The sequence below is a fragment of the Mustela nivalis genome (genome assembly GCF_964662115.1).
Source record: "Mustela nivalis genome assembly, chromosome: 4".
Classification (NCBI taxonomy): domain Eukaryota; kingdom Metazoa; phylum Chordata; class Mammalia; order Carnivora; family Mustelidae; genus Mustela; species Mustela nivalis.
In genome coordinates, this window is record NC_139023.1 from 47,078,647 (window position 1) to 47,094,943 (window position 16,297).

The 16,297-nt window shown below is 42.4% G+C and overlaps 1 protein-coding gene across 6 annotated transcripts in view; it reads left to right on the top strand.

Moving 5' to 3' along the window:
* SEL1L3 (SEL1L family member 3) overlaps positions 1 to 16,297 on the top strand; it is a 142,307-nt gene that overhangs the window by 18,870 nt on the left and 107,140 nt on the right. For all 6 annotated transcript variants that reach the window (XR_014310623.1, XM_082726748.1, XM_082726750.1 and 3 more), the window contains exons 3-6: positions 4,675 to 4,801; positions 6,428 to 6,549; positions 6,945 to 7,060; positions 9,647 to 9,705. Coding sequence is in view for 5 of the 6 variants with exons in the window: in XM_082726748.1 (XP_082582874.1) it covers positions 4,675 to 4,801; positions 6,428 to 6,549; positions 6,945 to 7,060; positions 9,647 to 9,705 (424 nt within the window). In the remaining variant the exon portion in view is untranslated. The remainder of the gene's footprint in view (positions 1 to 4,674; positions 4,802 to 6,427; positions 6,550 to 6,944; positions 7,061 to 9,646; positions 9,706 to 16,297) is intronic.

The window sequence follows — 16,297 nt, forward strand, 5'->3', positions numbered from 1 at the left end:
CCTCCAGTTAATCACGGTGGTCTCAATTTCTCAGTAATAACACCTATTAATGCCTCGCATCTGTGTGGCCCTTTATGATTTTCAGAACACTTTTTCCGTGCACATTGTCTCATTTAATCCTCGTGATAGTCCCGTGGGAAAGGGTATTATTCTCATCCTTTCTTTTCAGGAGAGAAAAACCAAGGCTCAGCTTCTTTTGCGGGAGTCCAAACTTTGCAATGCCGCCTCTCTGAAATATGCTAAAACAGCCCTAACCCAGGTTCTAAATTAGAAAGGAATACACTTTTTTTAAGCTGAATTTTTACTGATGTGAATCATCCTGTTTTCCTCACCCACTGGACTTTGTCTCTTTGAAGCAGATTGAATAGCCGCAGAGCCCAGGGCTGGGGAGGCCTCTGAATGTGGCTGGCCCCTGCCTGCGGCCTGCACGGGAATGCTCAGACCTTGTTCTCTACGTTTTTAGCCTAAAAAGGAATATATGTACCTGGTAAAACAAAAAAAACAAAAAACAAAAAACAAAAACAAAAAACAAAAAAACATAGAGTGTAAAAGGGATTGGAGGAAGAGCGAGCTCCCACTCACCCTGTGTTCTCGTCCTTTTCCCAGAGGCAAACGCACTCACACTAGTTTCTTGCATTTCTTCCCAGAAATGTTCTCTGCTCCTATAAGCCTTAAGTTGAGAGCCCCCATCTTCGTACATACATGGGAAGACCCTATAAACTCTGTCCCGCATTCATTAGCAATACGGCAGATTTCTCCCTAGCAGCGTGTGCCACCTGACCTCGTTCTTTTCAGTAGCTGCTTAGCTTCCTGTAGCCTGACAGCCCGTAATTTATCTCACCTGTCCCCTGCTGATGGTCACGCAGGTCATTTCTAGTCTTTTACCATTAGCAACAAGGTTTCACCGAACATCCCTGTACATGTATCTTGGTGTACACCTACGAGTATATTCGCAGGGTAAATTACTGGGAGTGAAATTTATTTTATTTTTAACACTCCTACTATTGAATATGGCACTGACTTCCTTACTCGCCCACTTCACTGCCTGGTATCCTTTGGGGGGAAGTTCTGACCTAAATCATACTTGCTAGAAAATTGAGCTTTAGTTCTCAGGCTTTTCTTTTAAAGAAAATGAAACACCTGAACACTCCTGCCTTTTAATGTCTTGCATTTGGAAAGTACTGTTGAGTTACCTGCACTCTGTCCTTTTCCAGGTTAGAACATCTTAACTTCTTTTCCTCCTGTTTCCACTTACAGACTTAGAGTTACTTTTTGCCTCAAGACTGTCTCTTCTCCCCAAATGGGTTGAGATCTCAGCTGCACCATTGTGGTTGTGTTTGAAGCACATCCCGAGTAGGGTTTTGTTACATGGACATGAAACTGTCTCCAGAGCAGGTGTCCACGTCAGAGCTCTCTCTGATCACCCTGCTGACCCAGAGAATGGGCTACATGACTGACCCCAGCCACCATGCTCGGTGGTGACGTTCAAAGTATTTAACAACCAATTATTAGACAGGGTCTCCTGGTCAGGCTCTGTAAGCGCTAGCCATAGTGCTGAAACAGGATAGTGCGGGAGCCCTTTCTACCCTGAAGGAGAGCCAGGATGGGTAGTGGTTGTGGAGTCCTGGAGGGTCGAGGCAGCACCCATCTCTTTGGGAAGACCTGGGAGATGTGATGTGGTTTAATAACAAGTCCATTGGTTTTTAGTAGGAGATCAGCTTTGACTCATTCCTGCATCTCTTACTAGCCATGCAACCTTCAGTGGGACACTAACACTGTTCTTGTCTCCAAATGAGGGAGTTTGTGCCATACAAAATTTAATGTCTCTTCTTGCTCTAAAATTTAAGGAAATAAAACAAGCAAGAATAGTCAAGGTGGTGGGTTCTAAATCTGAACCATCTTCCTGGTATTTTGTGTTTGTTGTCATGATGACTTTTTCCTACCTAACTTCTTCGTCAAAGAAGAAGAAATGGATTTGAGAGAAGCGTCTGAAGGAAGAGACTGTGATCTGATTTGGGCAGCATGGGACACATTACGGCATTGTGAAAAGAGCTGAGCAAGAGGGAGGCAGGTTCAGATCCTGACTTGGCCATATTGTGCCCATTTGTTCATGTGATCATTCATTCATTCATTCATTCCCTCATTATTTGTGGAGCCTCTGTCAGGTGTCAGGCACTGCTCTGTGCTCGAGGGATGGGATAATGATTGAAGTAATGTCCCTGTTTTCTTGGGGCTTACATTTTAGAGGAAACTGGGCAAGTCTCTTAACCTCTTTGAACCTAAACTTTGGACTTAAGTTTTTCTACCTGTAAATTCTTTCATGAGGAATGACACTGGTGCTGTTAACTCCCCATTCTAAAGCCCACGACAGCCATCACTAATCAAGCATGGTGCTCCAAGCAGCCACAATCACTTACTAGAAAACAAGCCTCTATGTTATCCTGGGCTAGCTGAATTCTAACATCCTTTCCTGCTCTGAAATTTCATTCTTATTATTTCTAACCTAAATGGAAAGGCAATATTATACTGAAGGAAAAATTGCTGTAGAACTCCAAATCATAGAACTATTCAAGCTGCAGATTTTACAAGAAAGCCACCACCGCTTTGGTTTTGTTGGGTACAAAAGGTATGTGTTTTTGTAAAATTTATTTTAGATCTTTCAGTCTAAGATTTTTTTCCTTCCACATCTTTTGCTGCAAGTTCTTCTGCTCAACCCGATTTACTTTGATCCCTGGATAAAGGAGAGGCTCATCAGCATTGACTTTTAACTCCTTTCACTTTGGAAACCTCTTTATGAAGCCTCCTTTTCCTGAAGTCAGGTTGGACAGAATCAAATCCTGCTCCTTTTGATAAATGTTTCTACTGCACACTAGGTAACTCACCAGCAATCACTAGCAGAAGGCCTCCTAGGGGGCTACCGTGGCCATCTGGTCTTTTATGTTCCAGTCCACACAGTGGAAGCCAAACCAAGGTTGGGCTGACAGCAACTGCATGGTGATTTTCTCTCTGGATTCCAGAGACACCTTTGCAGTATTTCCATTTCTAATCCCCTCTACCCATCCACATAATAGATCAGCAAGACTAGTGTCCCCAAATTGAGCTCAAGGTGTAAAAGGAAAAAAAAGTTTGCATTGTTTCTTTTGGAATCGATAGCTCTATCCTTCTGAGTTTCCAAATGCCTCTCCACCTCTCACCAAACGGAGATTTGTGGACACTGGGGACAATTTGGCTCTAGTTTATTTAATTCTATTAGGTATACACACAGGGTCTGAGATTATGAACACTTTGCTCTTGTGATTTCTAAGTTTTAATGAACCAGAGGTACCTCTCTCTAGAAGACATTTTTCTCCATTGAAGAGTGAGAGCTGGGGTCTGAAGTATCCCAGGCTGAGGCTCCCATAATTTGTGCCAATAGAGACGTTCGGTGACTTGCACAGAAGTTAACTCTTCCCTTTCCAAGAAGCCCAGGAAAATAGATGAATTCTACCATTTACTCACAGACATTTAAACCAAAGAGCATTTTAAGAAAGTTAAAAAGGTTCTTTATTCCTCAGTTGAGCTCAATGATTTTTTTTTTCTTTGAAGGGGGATGGGTATGGAAAATAAAAAATATATATATATCATTCTGGCCTCCTTTAAAGCAGTAGATATTAAATATAGATGAGATAAGTCAGTTCTCCTTTTAAGACTTATTAAGGACACCCTATCTTCTCTAGGGCCACAGGATTCTCCCACATTTGCTAAATAAAGTGGAAGGCTCTCTAGTTTTAAGGGGTTTGGTTGGTCATTTTGCCTAGGGTAGTATGGGGTGTATACTGGAAAGTCTGCACAGAAGGAAAAAATACCTTCTAAAAGCATGGATTCTGAAACCAAACTGCCTGAGTTTGAGTCCCAGCTCCATCTCTTATTACTTAATCCTCTCTAGGGCTCGGTTTTCTCATCAGTTGAATGGGGATAATAATAGCACCCATTTCATAGATGGTTGTGAAATTAAATGAGATTGCTCCTGGAATGGTATGCTTAGCACATTGCCTGGCACATTCTGTGTTATATAAACATTAGCTACCATTTTGGCAGCTATGCCTTCATTTCCTCATCTGCAGAATGGAGATAATAATGGGGATAATAATGATAATAATGAGGATAAGAATGAGGATTACGTGACTCTCTTCCTAGGTAGCTAGTTAGCTAAATGAGATATAGATCTATTTATAGCAGTGTGGAGGGTATGGAGGGCTACTCACATGATAACTGTTTCTATTGTTGCACAAATTGTGAATGTTTTCCTTAGCCTTGGAAGGGCAGCATGTGAAATGGTTAAGAACCTAGAACCAAGCTTGGACGTCATGTGGACTGGCTCTACTGTCATTAGCTGTGACCTCATGGGAGTTAGTTATCTTACCTCTAAGCTTCAGGCTTTTCATCTGTAGATTGGGACTCACACTACAATCTCCTTTACACGGTTGCTGTGAACACGGATTGAGACAGCTCTCTATAAAGGGCTTAGCAGGCACTCGGCATATCATCAGTGTTCAGTAAATGTTTGCTAATATTTTCAAATGCTTTCTTGTAACTGTTTGATGGGAGTTAGGCAGAGGGTTCCGGTAAGAACGTGATTTGGGAAGCAGCACTTTTCTGGAGATAACTGAAAGGCAGCTGTCTTGCTGTTCACAGATGTGGTCACCCTCCTGGGCTTTCTCTATGCCTCCAGTGGAGAAAACACAGGCATTGTGAAGAAGTTCCTGAGGTTTCACAACCGAGAGCTGGAGGCCACCCGACGTCAGCGGATAGATTACCCCGTGTAAGAATGGGCAGATGATGGGGGCTGGTGGGGCAGTCCTCTGTTTAATTTGAAGACAAGGCAGGCTCGTGGAATCCCTTAGGAGGTCACACCTTGGTAATATGTTTCGGGAAAATGTGGAGATCCACACAGCTTGGACAGAATTTTTGGCCCAAACCGTTCTTGAATTATTCTTCCCCCTAGCAGTCCTCAGTTTGCCTTGGACTTTCTGTGTCGGTCCCAAGAATGACACGAACAGGGGAACAAGGTGTGGGAGCCTGAGGCCTCGCAAGCTTTCGGGTGCAGCCCGCCACAGCCAGCGCCCACTGCTGCCTTCACTTTGCTCTTTTGGTCTTGAAAGATTGGATGAGCTGCTTGAAATCTCCCAACTTCTGATCTCCTCCATTGATTTCAGCAAAACCCAGATATATATATTTTTTCCTTCTGCTGAATTGAAGATGCTGAAAACAGTTCCTGGTTCACCTCAGAGTGGATGGATTTAGCAGAGTGATTTAATTCTTCCCATGCTGCTGGCTGTAGAAAGATCTTGAGTCACTTTACCGAGCGTATGTTCTTGCTAAGCTTCCTTGTAATAACTTATCTTCATGAGCTTGCTCAGCTGGGTGGGTCTGGAGGGAGCTGTGTGGCACCATCTGTTTGCGTATCTTACCAACTGATTCTGAGGCCAGATTAGAAAGCCCAGAAAATTCTAAAAGACTTGTTTGGATATATCCCCAAAGAACCTGGGGCCACGGCCACGTTAACCCAAACTGTGAATTGTTTACTGGGGTCATGGTGAGAACTCTGTGCGTTTGTTTTGACCTTGATTCCTATTTTGCCTGCAAAATGCAATTACTCCCAGCTCCACAACTTGGAACTGCTGGTCACTAAGACAATGTGTGGTGTCAAGCAAGTGTTGAGCTAATATTTGCTGAGCGACGGATGGATCACACATCTTGGCTAAATGTGTCCTAGTTAAGTTGACTACTGTTATTTTATTCTCACCCCACAAATCACAGATGTACAATACTTTTTTTTCAACTAAAATAGCCCCGGTCCAGAAATGGAACAATTAGATTAGTTGTTCCATATGGGTCAGCCGGAACTGTGATCCTGAACAACCTAATGTATGCATTAAAATAGTATCTACGTGTCCCAATTAACATATAGCGATGCCATTTGCAGATTACGACACTTTTCTACCTTAGGGCTTTTATCTTGGAAGGAAACAAGATTGCTCAAAAAAGCCTAATTATGTTTTTTTCTTTTAATCATTGAAATTAGCATAGCTTCTTATCAGATCACCTCTTACTAAAATCCAGATTTTTATTTTATGTCTGACTTTCTAAACCTTAATCAAGAATTTAGATGGCAAGCAAAAGGCACAGAAACAGAGTTTTTGGTGCAAGGCACAATATCTGCTAGTTTTGTACAATGATTTTTAACTCCTGTCTTTCGCAGTTTCAATAACTACCTCCTTTGTCTCAAAAATCAAGCTTTGCAAGCTGATCTCCCATGATGAACATGAAGGCAAATTCATCCCTTCATTGGAAAGAAAGCAATTTACTTGGTCATTGTTAACTATAATTACCTGTTCTTGGATGATATCAATCTGCAGATTTTTTTTTTCTCTCCTCACTCTTGTAGGTTTACTGTTTCATTGTGGCTTTATTTACTCCATTATTGCAAGGCCAATCTCTGTGGGATTCTGTACTTTGTTGATTCTAATGAGATGTATGGCACACCGTCTGTATTTCTTACTGAAGAGGGTGAGTATGAAATGGAACATTTAAACCGATAAACTGATATCGTGGTTTCCTTATGCTCTCTTGGCAGGTGTGTCGGGAATTAAGGAAGATACCGTCAACGTGGCGGTTCAGTGAGAGCGATGATTTTCAAATGCAGCTTCCCAGGAACGTCTTTTTTTCCTGGCAGCTGAAAACACGTGTCTTCTTTACAGAAAAATTCACTTGTGTGGTCTTTTGTTTGCTTTGTTCGTGTTTGCAGGGAGAAGGCCCATGTTCTGACTGTAGAGCTCCTTAGGCCAATTGTTGAAAACATGTAATCACTTCATGCCTTCCTAAGTTTTTGTTTTGTTTGTGTGTTTGTTTGTTTGTTTGTTTGTTTTTTTGTCATTTCTCACAAGTTTTAATTTTCCTTATAGGCCACTTGCATATTCAGATGCATCTTGTCAAAGGAGAAGATCTTGCCGTGAAAACGAAATTCACCATGCCTCTGAAGGAGTGGTTTCGACTGGATATCTCTTTTAATGGAGGCCAGGTATCTGTGTGCACGCTTGGTGAAACCCTTCATATTAGGCACTGCAGTAAAGGCAGGGAGCAGGGATGTCTGCGGGAGCAAATGTGTGCTAAAGGATAAGCTCTTTACAGCTCTACACGTCTCCGATCAAACTTTTATAGATGGAAGTTTATTTTATTTTTTTTTCTGATTTTGATAAAATCCCAGCCCATTTAATTAACTTCCAAAGTGCTTCTTTCGACCATATTGTGAATGAGTAAATAATATAGTTGCTCTCTGTCCACAATTATCTGAGCAATTCAGTTTTTGGTTTTTTTTCCCCCCTCTCAAGGGAGATAGGCTTTGTGGAGATAAATGTTAAAATAACATCAGTCATGTTTATACACTGTTATCAGATCTATGCCTTTTCTTTTTTTTTTTTTTTTTTACAGGAAATTTATTAGTTAGTTCAGCCAAGAAGTGGTTTGACTGTTTTTGGCAGTTACACAAGTGCTGACGTTTGGCATTAAACAAATAATAACCAACAAACCTAAGTGGTCGTTCTGGTGGGACAGAGGGGGTTTATCTACTGTGTACTATAAAACAGTGCACATAACTGTTTCAAACTCTCATAATGTAGATTTTATGGATTATGGCAAATCTGTTGTTATAATTGAAGACCATTCCATTTCTTGATATACTTGATGCCGATGTGCTACTTTTTTTCTCTCTACTTTACTTCCTCATCAGCTTTTCTTATTGATTTGTGATTTTCCAGTAACAGAAGTGGAAGAGACGTGTTGTTTGTCTCATGTATTAGATAATACACAGGCTTCCCTTGGTGTTTAGGTTCATCACATTTTCTTTTCCCGGGGAGACAAGAAATCAGGTCAATCCTTGTTGCCTCCCTAAGAAGAATCTGTAAAAGGTTAGCTGGAATTTTTTTTGTGTGTTTGTTGGTTTCCTTAACAATGTGAGGTGACCTAGCTCTAGACTATGGTCCAGCTTTCCATTTATATAAGGATTAGGATAGCATTAGAGCTTGGTTGCTGCTTGCTTCTGAGGTGAAGGTCAGCTCAGTACTCTGTGTCACTTAAATGGGTCTCAAATCATCAGAGCAAATCACAGATTTATTTTGCACCCTATGTATGCAAGGCTCTTTGCTCACGGAGCTTACTGACTGTTTATGGGAGAAGCATTAAGCAGGTGAAGGGATGTCATAAGGAGAGCTTAATTACCAAATGATTCATGTTAACTCAGGGAAGAGAGGTCGGGCTTTACGCTGGGATGCTCGGGGAAGGTTTCACAGAGAAGGTTCTTACAGATTGGGTGGAATTGAGTTGGAGGGGAGGGGAGGGAACATTTAGCACATCATTGGGGTTATCAGATAAACCAGGTTGGAGCAGAAATTGGCAGCCTGTAGAAAACTAATAGGAGAAAAAAAAAATGTCTGTAGGGCTAGAATGTCGGCAATCTTGAATATCAAGAAATCTGGATTTCTATTCTCAAGGTGGCAGGGCATCATGGAAGATTTCTGAGCCAGAGTAGAGCAAATCAAAGTAGTCCTTTAATTAAGGAGATGAATTTAATTTAGCAGAGTACACGATGGGGTAAGGATTAGAAAGACCAGATGGGGAGGAAAGAAAAAAGAACTAGGGTTGAGTGGGGTTTTTTTGGTTTATTTTTGTTTTTGGTAGACTTTTGCCTTTTGTCCTACTTTGTTTTCCATCCTATCTCATCTTCCTAATATATCTGTAAGTCCCCAAAATAGCATTATTGTTTTTCCACATGACATCCGCCACTCCGGTGGGACTGCCATCCTCATTGTTTGGACTAAATGGACCAGGGACTTAAAGCCGGTGGCTGGTTTAGAGAAACAACTGACTGGAGTCATTTTCTTCTCTGAGCCAACATGCTGCATATGGAGAATTGGGTTGGTTTTTATGTGTTAGTTTGTCTGTCATAGACACAGTGTTGTAGCCACACCTCTGAGTCCCTCATTAGCTCAGCACACGTTTCCTAAATCCTTGCTCTGTGCTTGCACTGGATGTTGGGGGCAGAAGGAGCTCCTTAGCTCCAGGGGCTTATGTTGTAGAAGCCGTCCAAGACACGTGAAGAATGTGTGACAGCTCACAACATTATCAACAAAAACATTGTCACCGTTGAAATGGCAGTGACGATTCTCCACGCTTAAGGAAAGAAAGTGGGGGACAGCAGTGCGTGAGGAACACTCAGCACCCACTTGTTTCTCCCCGTAAGTCTGTCATGGAATCAAAGGAAAATTTCATAAACCCCTTGTAGTATCTTACGCATTTCCTTCTCTTCCTATGCAACAAACGTTTGAGCAGAAGTACACCAAGCAAAACCATGGCTTGCAGCTTGGAAGTATCTGAACCCCACTGGGGGAAACTGTGTGATGGATATGGTTAGATGTGAAGTCATTTGGAGAAATTAAATTTCTTTAATCTTAAAATATACACAGGGCTAGTAAAGTGTTCATTTTATTTCTGCAGAAATGGATCAGGTAAAAGACTACGCAGCCCATTTTATGCGTAATTAATACCCAGGGCTGTATTTATGCTGTGAGGTGTTGGGGCCTAACTGATCTTGTGTATTTCTCCCACACAGATTGTAGTCACCACCAGCCTTGGACAGGATTTGAAAAGCTACCATAATCAGACCATTAGGTAAGGGCAATATTTTCTTTTTATTCAGCATGATGTTGGATAAGGATTAGGAAATCTTCTAACATTAGCCCTCAACCCTAATGTTCTTCCCACACTTCCTTATTCAGCTCTTGAGCGTGGACTGTGTCGCGTCTGCCCTATAGCTCAGTCTTTGCACTTTTTTTTTCCCATCTGCAACCTCCCCTCTCTTCCCCCACAACGTTTTTTTCTAAGCAAGAGGAACTATTCCTCTCTCCAGATCTCATTGTGAATTCTTCCTTTCATGTCACTTGATAATTCATTTTCTTTGAAAATTACCTCCTAGGAAGGATTCTGAAAAATAAATAACGTATTAATGCTGCTTATTGAGAATGGTTGGTAACTTTGGCCCTAGTATAAAACATAAAAGCAGACAGTCTTCATATTTATGTTCATAATCTAAATTTGAAATGCATGCCACTATTGATATTGGTGTAACTTTTCATCCTCATGTAACCATTCTCCACAAGAGTTACAGAAACTGAGAACTGGGTCCTTTGCCTTGCATTTCATAATTTTTACATTTGCTTCTACACTCCTGTCTGATAGCAGGGTTTCTAGTGGTAGAACCATGGGGCAGCCTCCTTTGGGCACTCAGGATACCTCAACATGTCTAAACCATATATATATTATATATATATATGTATATATATTATATATGCTATATCTATCTCTCTCTCTGTATATATACATACAGTCAAATGCTTAAGTGTAAAAAACAGACGCAAAAACTACCAGCTTTTATGTATAATTTAGGCATACGTGTATAATACACATGTACCAGCTTTGTCCGGGTAATTTTAAACAATGTATCAGGCACTTTGGCTGGGCATGGGGAAGCTCATGCCTCCCTATTGTAGTTACTTGACTACAACAAGCAAGAAGCTGTCTCTCTGTACAGGCTGGTTCACTCAGACTCCTCACACAATCCAGATTTTCTTGGAAACCAATTATTGAAGAAAGGAACACAGGAGAGGTAGCGACAAGGGAATGGGGGGCCGTACACCCTACTTTTCTCCACCCATCACCACCACCACCCCCTTCCCTCCCGTCCCGCCATTCCAGTTTACGTTTAAGTCAAACTAATGGCTTTTAGGCGCTGGGCCCATAGAACAATTCTTATTTTCATGGCCGGATTAAAGGATTACAGTTATAAGAAAAGGCTAAAGGGGTGTTATTCTTTAGCCTGCAAGGAGAAGGTCAGGGGCGACACTGACAGCTGTATGGGAACTGAGAGCCTGAGGTCTGAGAACAGAGGAGAAGCCTGAAAGGGGACCACGTGGACTTAGGCCAGTCAGAAAGAGTTCAATGGACATGAGTTTTGTTGTAGAACAGAGTTCAGAAACAGGAGAGGCTGGGAGTTTGCTTTGGAGAAACGATGATGCATCTGATGTCCCTGCTCTGCTCAGTGGGCCCCAGAAATTGAGGGTTTGCATTTGGGGATGTGAAGCCTGAAATAATACCTTCTCCTTTCTCTCCTGATACCCACTTCTGACCCCAGGACGTTTTTGACAAAAGATTGATTTCATAGGCTCTTTTTAATTCTCTGTGTAAGGGCTTCTTTTCACGGTGCATCCCAGGGACCTAGATGCTGGCCTGAGTGAACTGTAGATGAGAGATGAGAGTTGAGAGAACTGTAGAAAGATCACAGGGTGGGCCCAGGAGGTGGGGAGGGAGACCCAGGCCTTCCACATAGTATTTAAGGAGGTGTCAAAAAACTCGGTAATTGTATTAGTTTGCTGGGGTTGCTGGAACATAGTACCACAAGCTGAGTGGCTTAAACAACTGAAAATTATTGCCTTACATTTCTAGAAGCTAGAGGTCCAAGATCGAGTGTCGGCTGGGCCATGCTCTCTCGGAAGGGTCTGGGAAAAGAGCTGACCTAGGCTCTGAGCCTGCCAGGCCTCTCTCCAGCTTCTGACAACTCTGGGGGCTGGGGTGGCAGAGCCCCAGTCTTTGCGTCATTTTCCCTGTAACTGTGTGTATGCGTCCTTCACATTCCGCCTTATGTAAGGACACCAGTCATGCTGGACGAAGGGCCCATTCTGCTAGTGTGGCCTCATCTCAACAAATTACATCAGCAATGGCCCTCTTTCCAAATAAGGTCACATTCCGAGAGTCTGGGCATTCAGACTTTAACATAGGAATCTGGGGGTGGGTGGGGGAGGGGGAAGACACCATTTAACTCATAACAGTCATTGTGATAAATGACATTTACTATAATATTGTAAGAAATAAAAAATTAATGTCAGGAATATACAATGAACAAAAAAATAAAAGTTTTAAGTAAATACAGAATCCGTGTGATCATATAAGATCCAGAGAGGAGGACCAATGTTCAGATACAGACCAATTCAACATTCTTCTTAAAACATTGAAATGATCCCTTACCTGGTAATGGGGCAGTCCCCAGACCCAGGAGTGTCGCTGGCTACCTCCTTAGCTGCCTTTCCTGTACTCCTGGGACCTCACCCATCAATTCAAGAGCTGAAGAGTTAATGTCAGGCCTGCCTGGGATTCCTGTTGTTGGATATTTGGAATCTCATCCATCAGAGGGGTTTTAGAGTGGGCCAAACCTGTGAACTAAACATCAGATATTTCAGATGGTCATGGGTTTACTCCTTGTTGTCATAAAACGTAAGGATAGCTGCTGTCCTGCCAAGGTGGTGTGGAAAGATCCATAATTAAGTGCTCAGAAGTGCAGCGCTCCACACAAATGAAAGGCTGTCAGTGGCCCTGGGCGGGGGCAGGTAACAACTTCATGCCTGTATAGTGTTTATCCTTCCTTCATTTATCCAATATATGCTCATTCATCCAACACCTCGACCACACACCTGACCCAGTGCAGACTCTAGGAATAAAAGGATGAACAAAAAGGATACAGGCAGTCCTTACCTTAAGGAAGCTAAAAGAAAGGCAGAAAGGAAGAAAGAAGGAAGGAAGGAAGGATGGATGGAAGGAAGGAAGGAAGGAAAAAGGAAGGAAGGGGAAAGAAAAGAGAAAGAAAGAAAGGAGGGAAGGAAGAAGGAAAGGAAAGAGGGAAAAAAGAGGGAGGGAGGGAAAGAAAGGAAGAAAAGAAAAGAAAAGAAAAGAAAAGAAAAGAAAAGAAAAGAAAAGAAAAGAAAAGAAAAAAGAAGGGAGAGAGGGAGGAGAAGGAAGGAACGAGCACCAGTGGGAGAGACAGATCTTAAATTCATAAATAAATATAAAATTACACATCATGATGAATTCTGGAAAGGAATTGAACAGGGTACTTTCAAAGGACACTCAAGAGGGTCAGAATTTATAGCAGATCCCAAAGAAGTGACATTTGAGATGATGATTACTCTAAGGGCGGTGAGGGTCAACCCGTCCGTAGCTTTAGGTTTCCCTTATTAAAGAACTGCGGAGCTGGAGTTGTTTTCTAGTTGTGAGGGAGGTTTATTTAACAACATCAGAGATTCGTTCAGGCTGCTGGAGGCAGGCGGTAATAAACCCAGGTGGTCTCCCATGTCCAGATAAGCATAAAGATCGTTTGCCAGTGTGCCCAAGGTTTCCAAAAGGGACGGCCTGGGCTTTGGAACTGTCTAGCTCAGCTTTTATGTCCGTGAAATTGATGACCATCAAACAGGGCACACGCAGTACAAGGAAGCGCTTGCAACCCCTGGCAGCCACGGAGGATTGTAGAGGAGAAAAATGTAGAGGCTCTGAGGTGGATGGAGAGCAGGCTGGAGAGATTTCCTATTTGGAATCCAAATCCTTTTGGATTTCCAGACCCAGTTCCAAGATGGGAGAGGGCTTTCCTCGTACCCACACCAGGCAATTCTGAGACATCAGCAGGGTATCCAAGAATTCAACTCAAGACCAACATTGTCCATCTAGAGATAGCATCAGATACCATAGGGGAAGTGTCAGCCCTACAAGACGACCCTCACCCGACTTTAGATGCTATCTGCAAGCTCTGGAGATTGGAGGTTCCAATGACCTTCTCCTTAGGTTCTTTTGATTTGCTAGAGCAGCTCCCAGAACTCAGGGAAGTACTTACTTACATTTATTTACCCATTTATTAAAGGATCTGCTATAGGATACTAATCAATAGCCAGGTGAAGAGATACATGGGGTGACGGCTGGGAAAAGGGCACAGAGCTTTCATGCTCTCTCCAGGTGTGTCACTGTCCCTGGCCTCTGTGTGGTCACCAAACTTGAGGCTCTCCCCAAGTCCTTTAGGGTTTTTAGAGAAGCATCATTACATAGTCATGGTTGACTAAGACATTGGCCATTGGCTGGTTCAATCTGCAGCCCTTCTCCCCTCCCTGGAGTTCAGGGAGTGGAACTAAAACTTTCAATCCTCTAGTCACCTGGTTGGCCCACCTGGTCCAACTCTGACTTTGGGCAGAGTCACCTTCTTTGATATAACAAAAGACATCTTTATTACTTTCAAAACTTAGGAGATCCAAGGGTTTGAGGAGCACTGTGAGCCAGGAACTGTGGAAAAAGACCAAATACATCTTTCTTTCTTTCTTTCTTTTTTAAGATTTATTTATTTTGGAGAAAGAGAGGGAACATGTGCGTGCACATGCATGGGGGGCAGGGCAGAGGGAAAGAGAGAGAGAGAGAGAGAGAATCTGAAGCAGGCTCCACACTGAGTGCCTAGCTTGATGCAGGGCTCGATCTCACAACGCTGAGATTGTGACCTGAGCTGAAATCGAGAGTGGGAAGCTTAAACGACTGAACCACCCACGTGCCCCCCAATATTTATTTCTTATAAACCACAATGTTGCAGTTGTATTATGATAATGATTAAAAAGAAAACAAAAATTACAGTCTAGAACCAGGGGGACCAAGTAATTTATTAATTAGTTGAAAAATTCAGTTAAAGCAAAGATCCATTTAAAAAGATACCATAACCATTTTATTTTAATTAGAAAAACCCGGAAATGTATATTCATCCACCAGTCTTTCCAGATAGGGCCTTTCTTTTGTTCCAAATCTACCAATTGAAGTTCCCTGTGGTCTTCCTTGCATAAACGGCACCCAATTCCCATTTCTTACAAACAGAAAAAGAACAAAGACCCTCATGAAACTACCAAAGCCAAGATACGTCTAGATTTCTTCCATTTTTTTCCTAATCTTTTACAGTTGTCCTAATTCCACACTTTTAAAGCAACCGTTCTTTTCTGTGTCTACCCAAAATATTGAACTTAATCGTTACAGAGTGAACAATCCTTTCTTCCCGATCCATATTTTATTGAATGACATCATAGTTCATTAATCTGTATAATTACAATGACCATACAATTGGCACTGTCAGGTTTGGGAATAGACACTTCCCATTCTTACTAAGTTTGCATTCCTGCAGTGGATTAGGTTAATAATTATAACCGTAGTTACCAGTTATGGGGCCTGTTTTGTGCCAGGCACTGTTCTAAATGCTCTGTTTAAATATCCTCACAACAGTCCAGTAGGTAGGTACTATAGTCATCTTTATTCAAACGACGAGAAGACTCAGGCTCCTCCGAAGAGTGGGCTCTGACGGGGCGAGCATCCAGCACGTTGCAGGGATAGCCAGCAGGGGCGCTGGTGAGCTGGTTGAGCCGAGTTCTGTTAAGAGCGCTTCTATTGTAGAAGCCTTGCGTTTTGTATCCATCAAGAGCCAGGTTAGTGGTGACGGTGGCTGGAATGTTAAATCTTTCTACGGTCTTGAAAAACAAAATCAATTCACAGCTCTCGGAGATAATAACTTTGTGGTCCCTGTGGAAAATAAAGAGAAGGACCATCAAGCCCGAGATTCTGAAAAGAAAAATATCGGGAGAAGAAGCTCTCCTTTTCCATTTTAGCCGCATTCGTATAAAGCTAATTTCTAAGCGTTCATTTCTGCCGCCTTCTGTTGATGTTGTCAGAGTCTCATTCCTTCTCCCTTTCGTCTTCCTCTCCAGCCGGGTGAACCTGCTACAGTTCAAGTTCCTTGGTAACAGTCAGTACATCCCCTCTCTTGGGATAACCCCAGGTTGCTTGACTTTTCTGATCTAACTGCTGGTATCTCCCTCCATCCCTGTTGGCATCACCCTGGCCCATTGCTCTCACGACTCGCCGGGCTCCTGGCGGCTTGCCTGACATTTTGTTTTCTTTCCGTCTGCTTCCATCTGCCCTCTGTCTTCCCTGGCTCTTTCCTCTTTGCCTGACTTCTCACTTGATGCTTTTCTTGGCCCTCCCCCCAACCTGCTGTCCTTGTAGGTCTGATACCGCCTCCTTCACCTACCCTATTTTAGTTTTTAAATAGGCAATAAATGGGGCTATTTAAAAAAAAAAATCAAAATGATACGAAAAGATAGACAGCTAGATGTCTTGCTTCAAGCTCTGTCCCCGTCCACTCCATCCCCTACCTCCTACGCCCTGGGGAAATATTGTTATTAGGTTCTTGCAGTATGTACTTAACAGAGTTTTTAAAATGCAAATACAACAAAAAGATCCATTCTCCTCTTTCTTGGATTAAAAAGTATATGCTCATTTTCCACACTCTTATTTTACTTTTTTTCACTTTAATAAATTGGGATCCCTTTAGTACACAAAGCCCTCTGTTCCCTTTTTAAGCTAT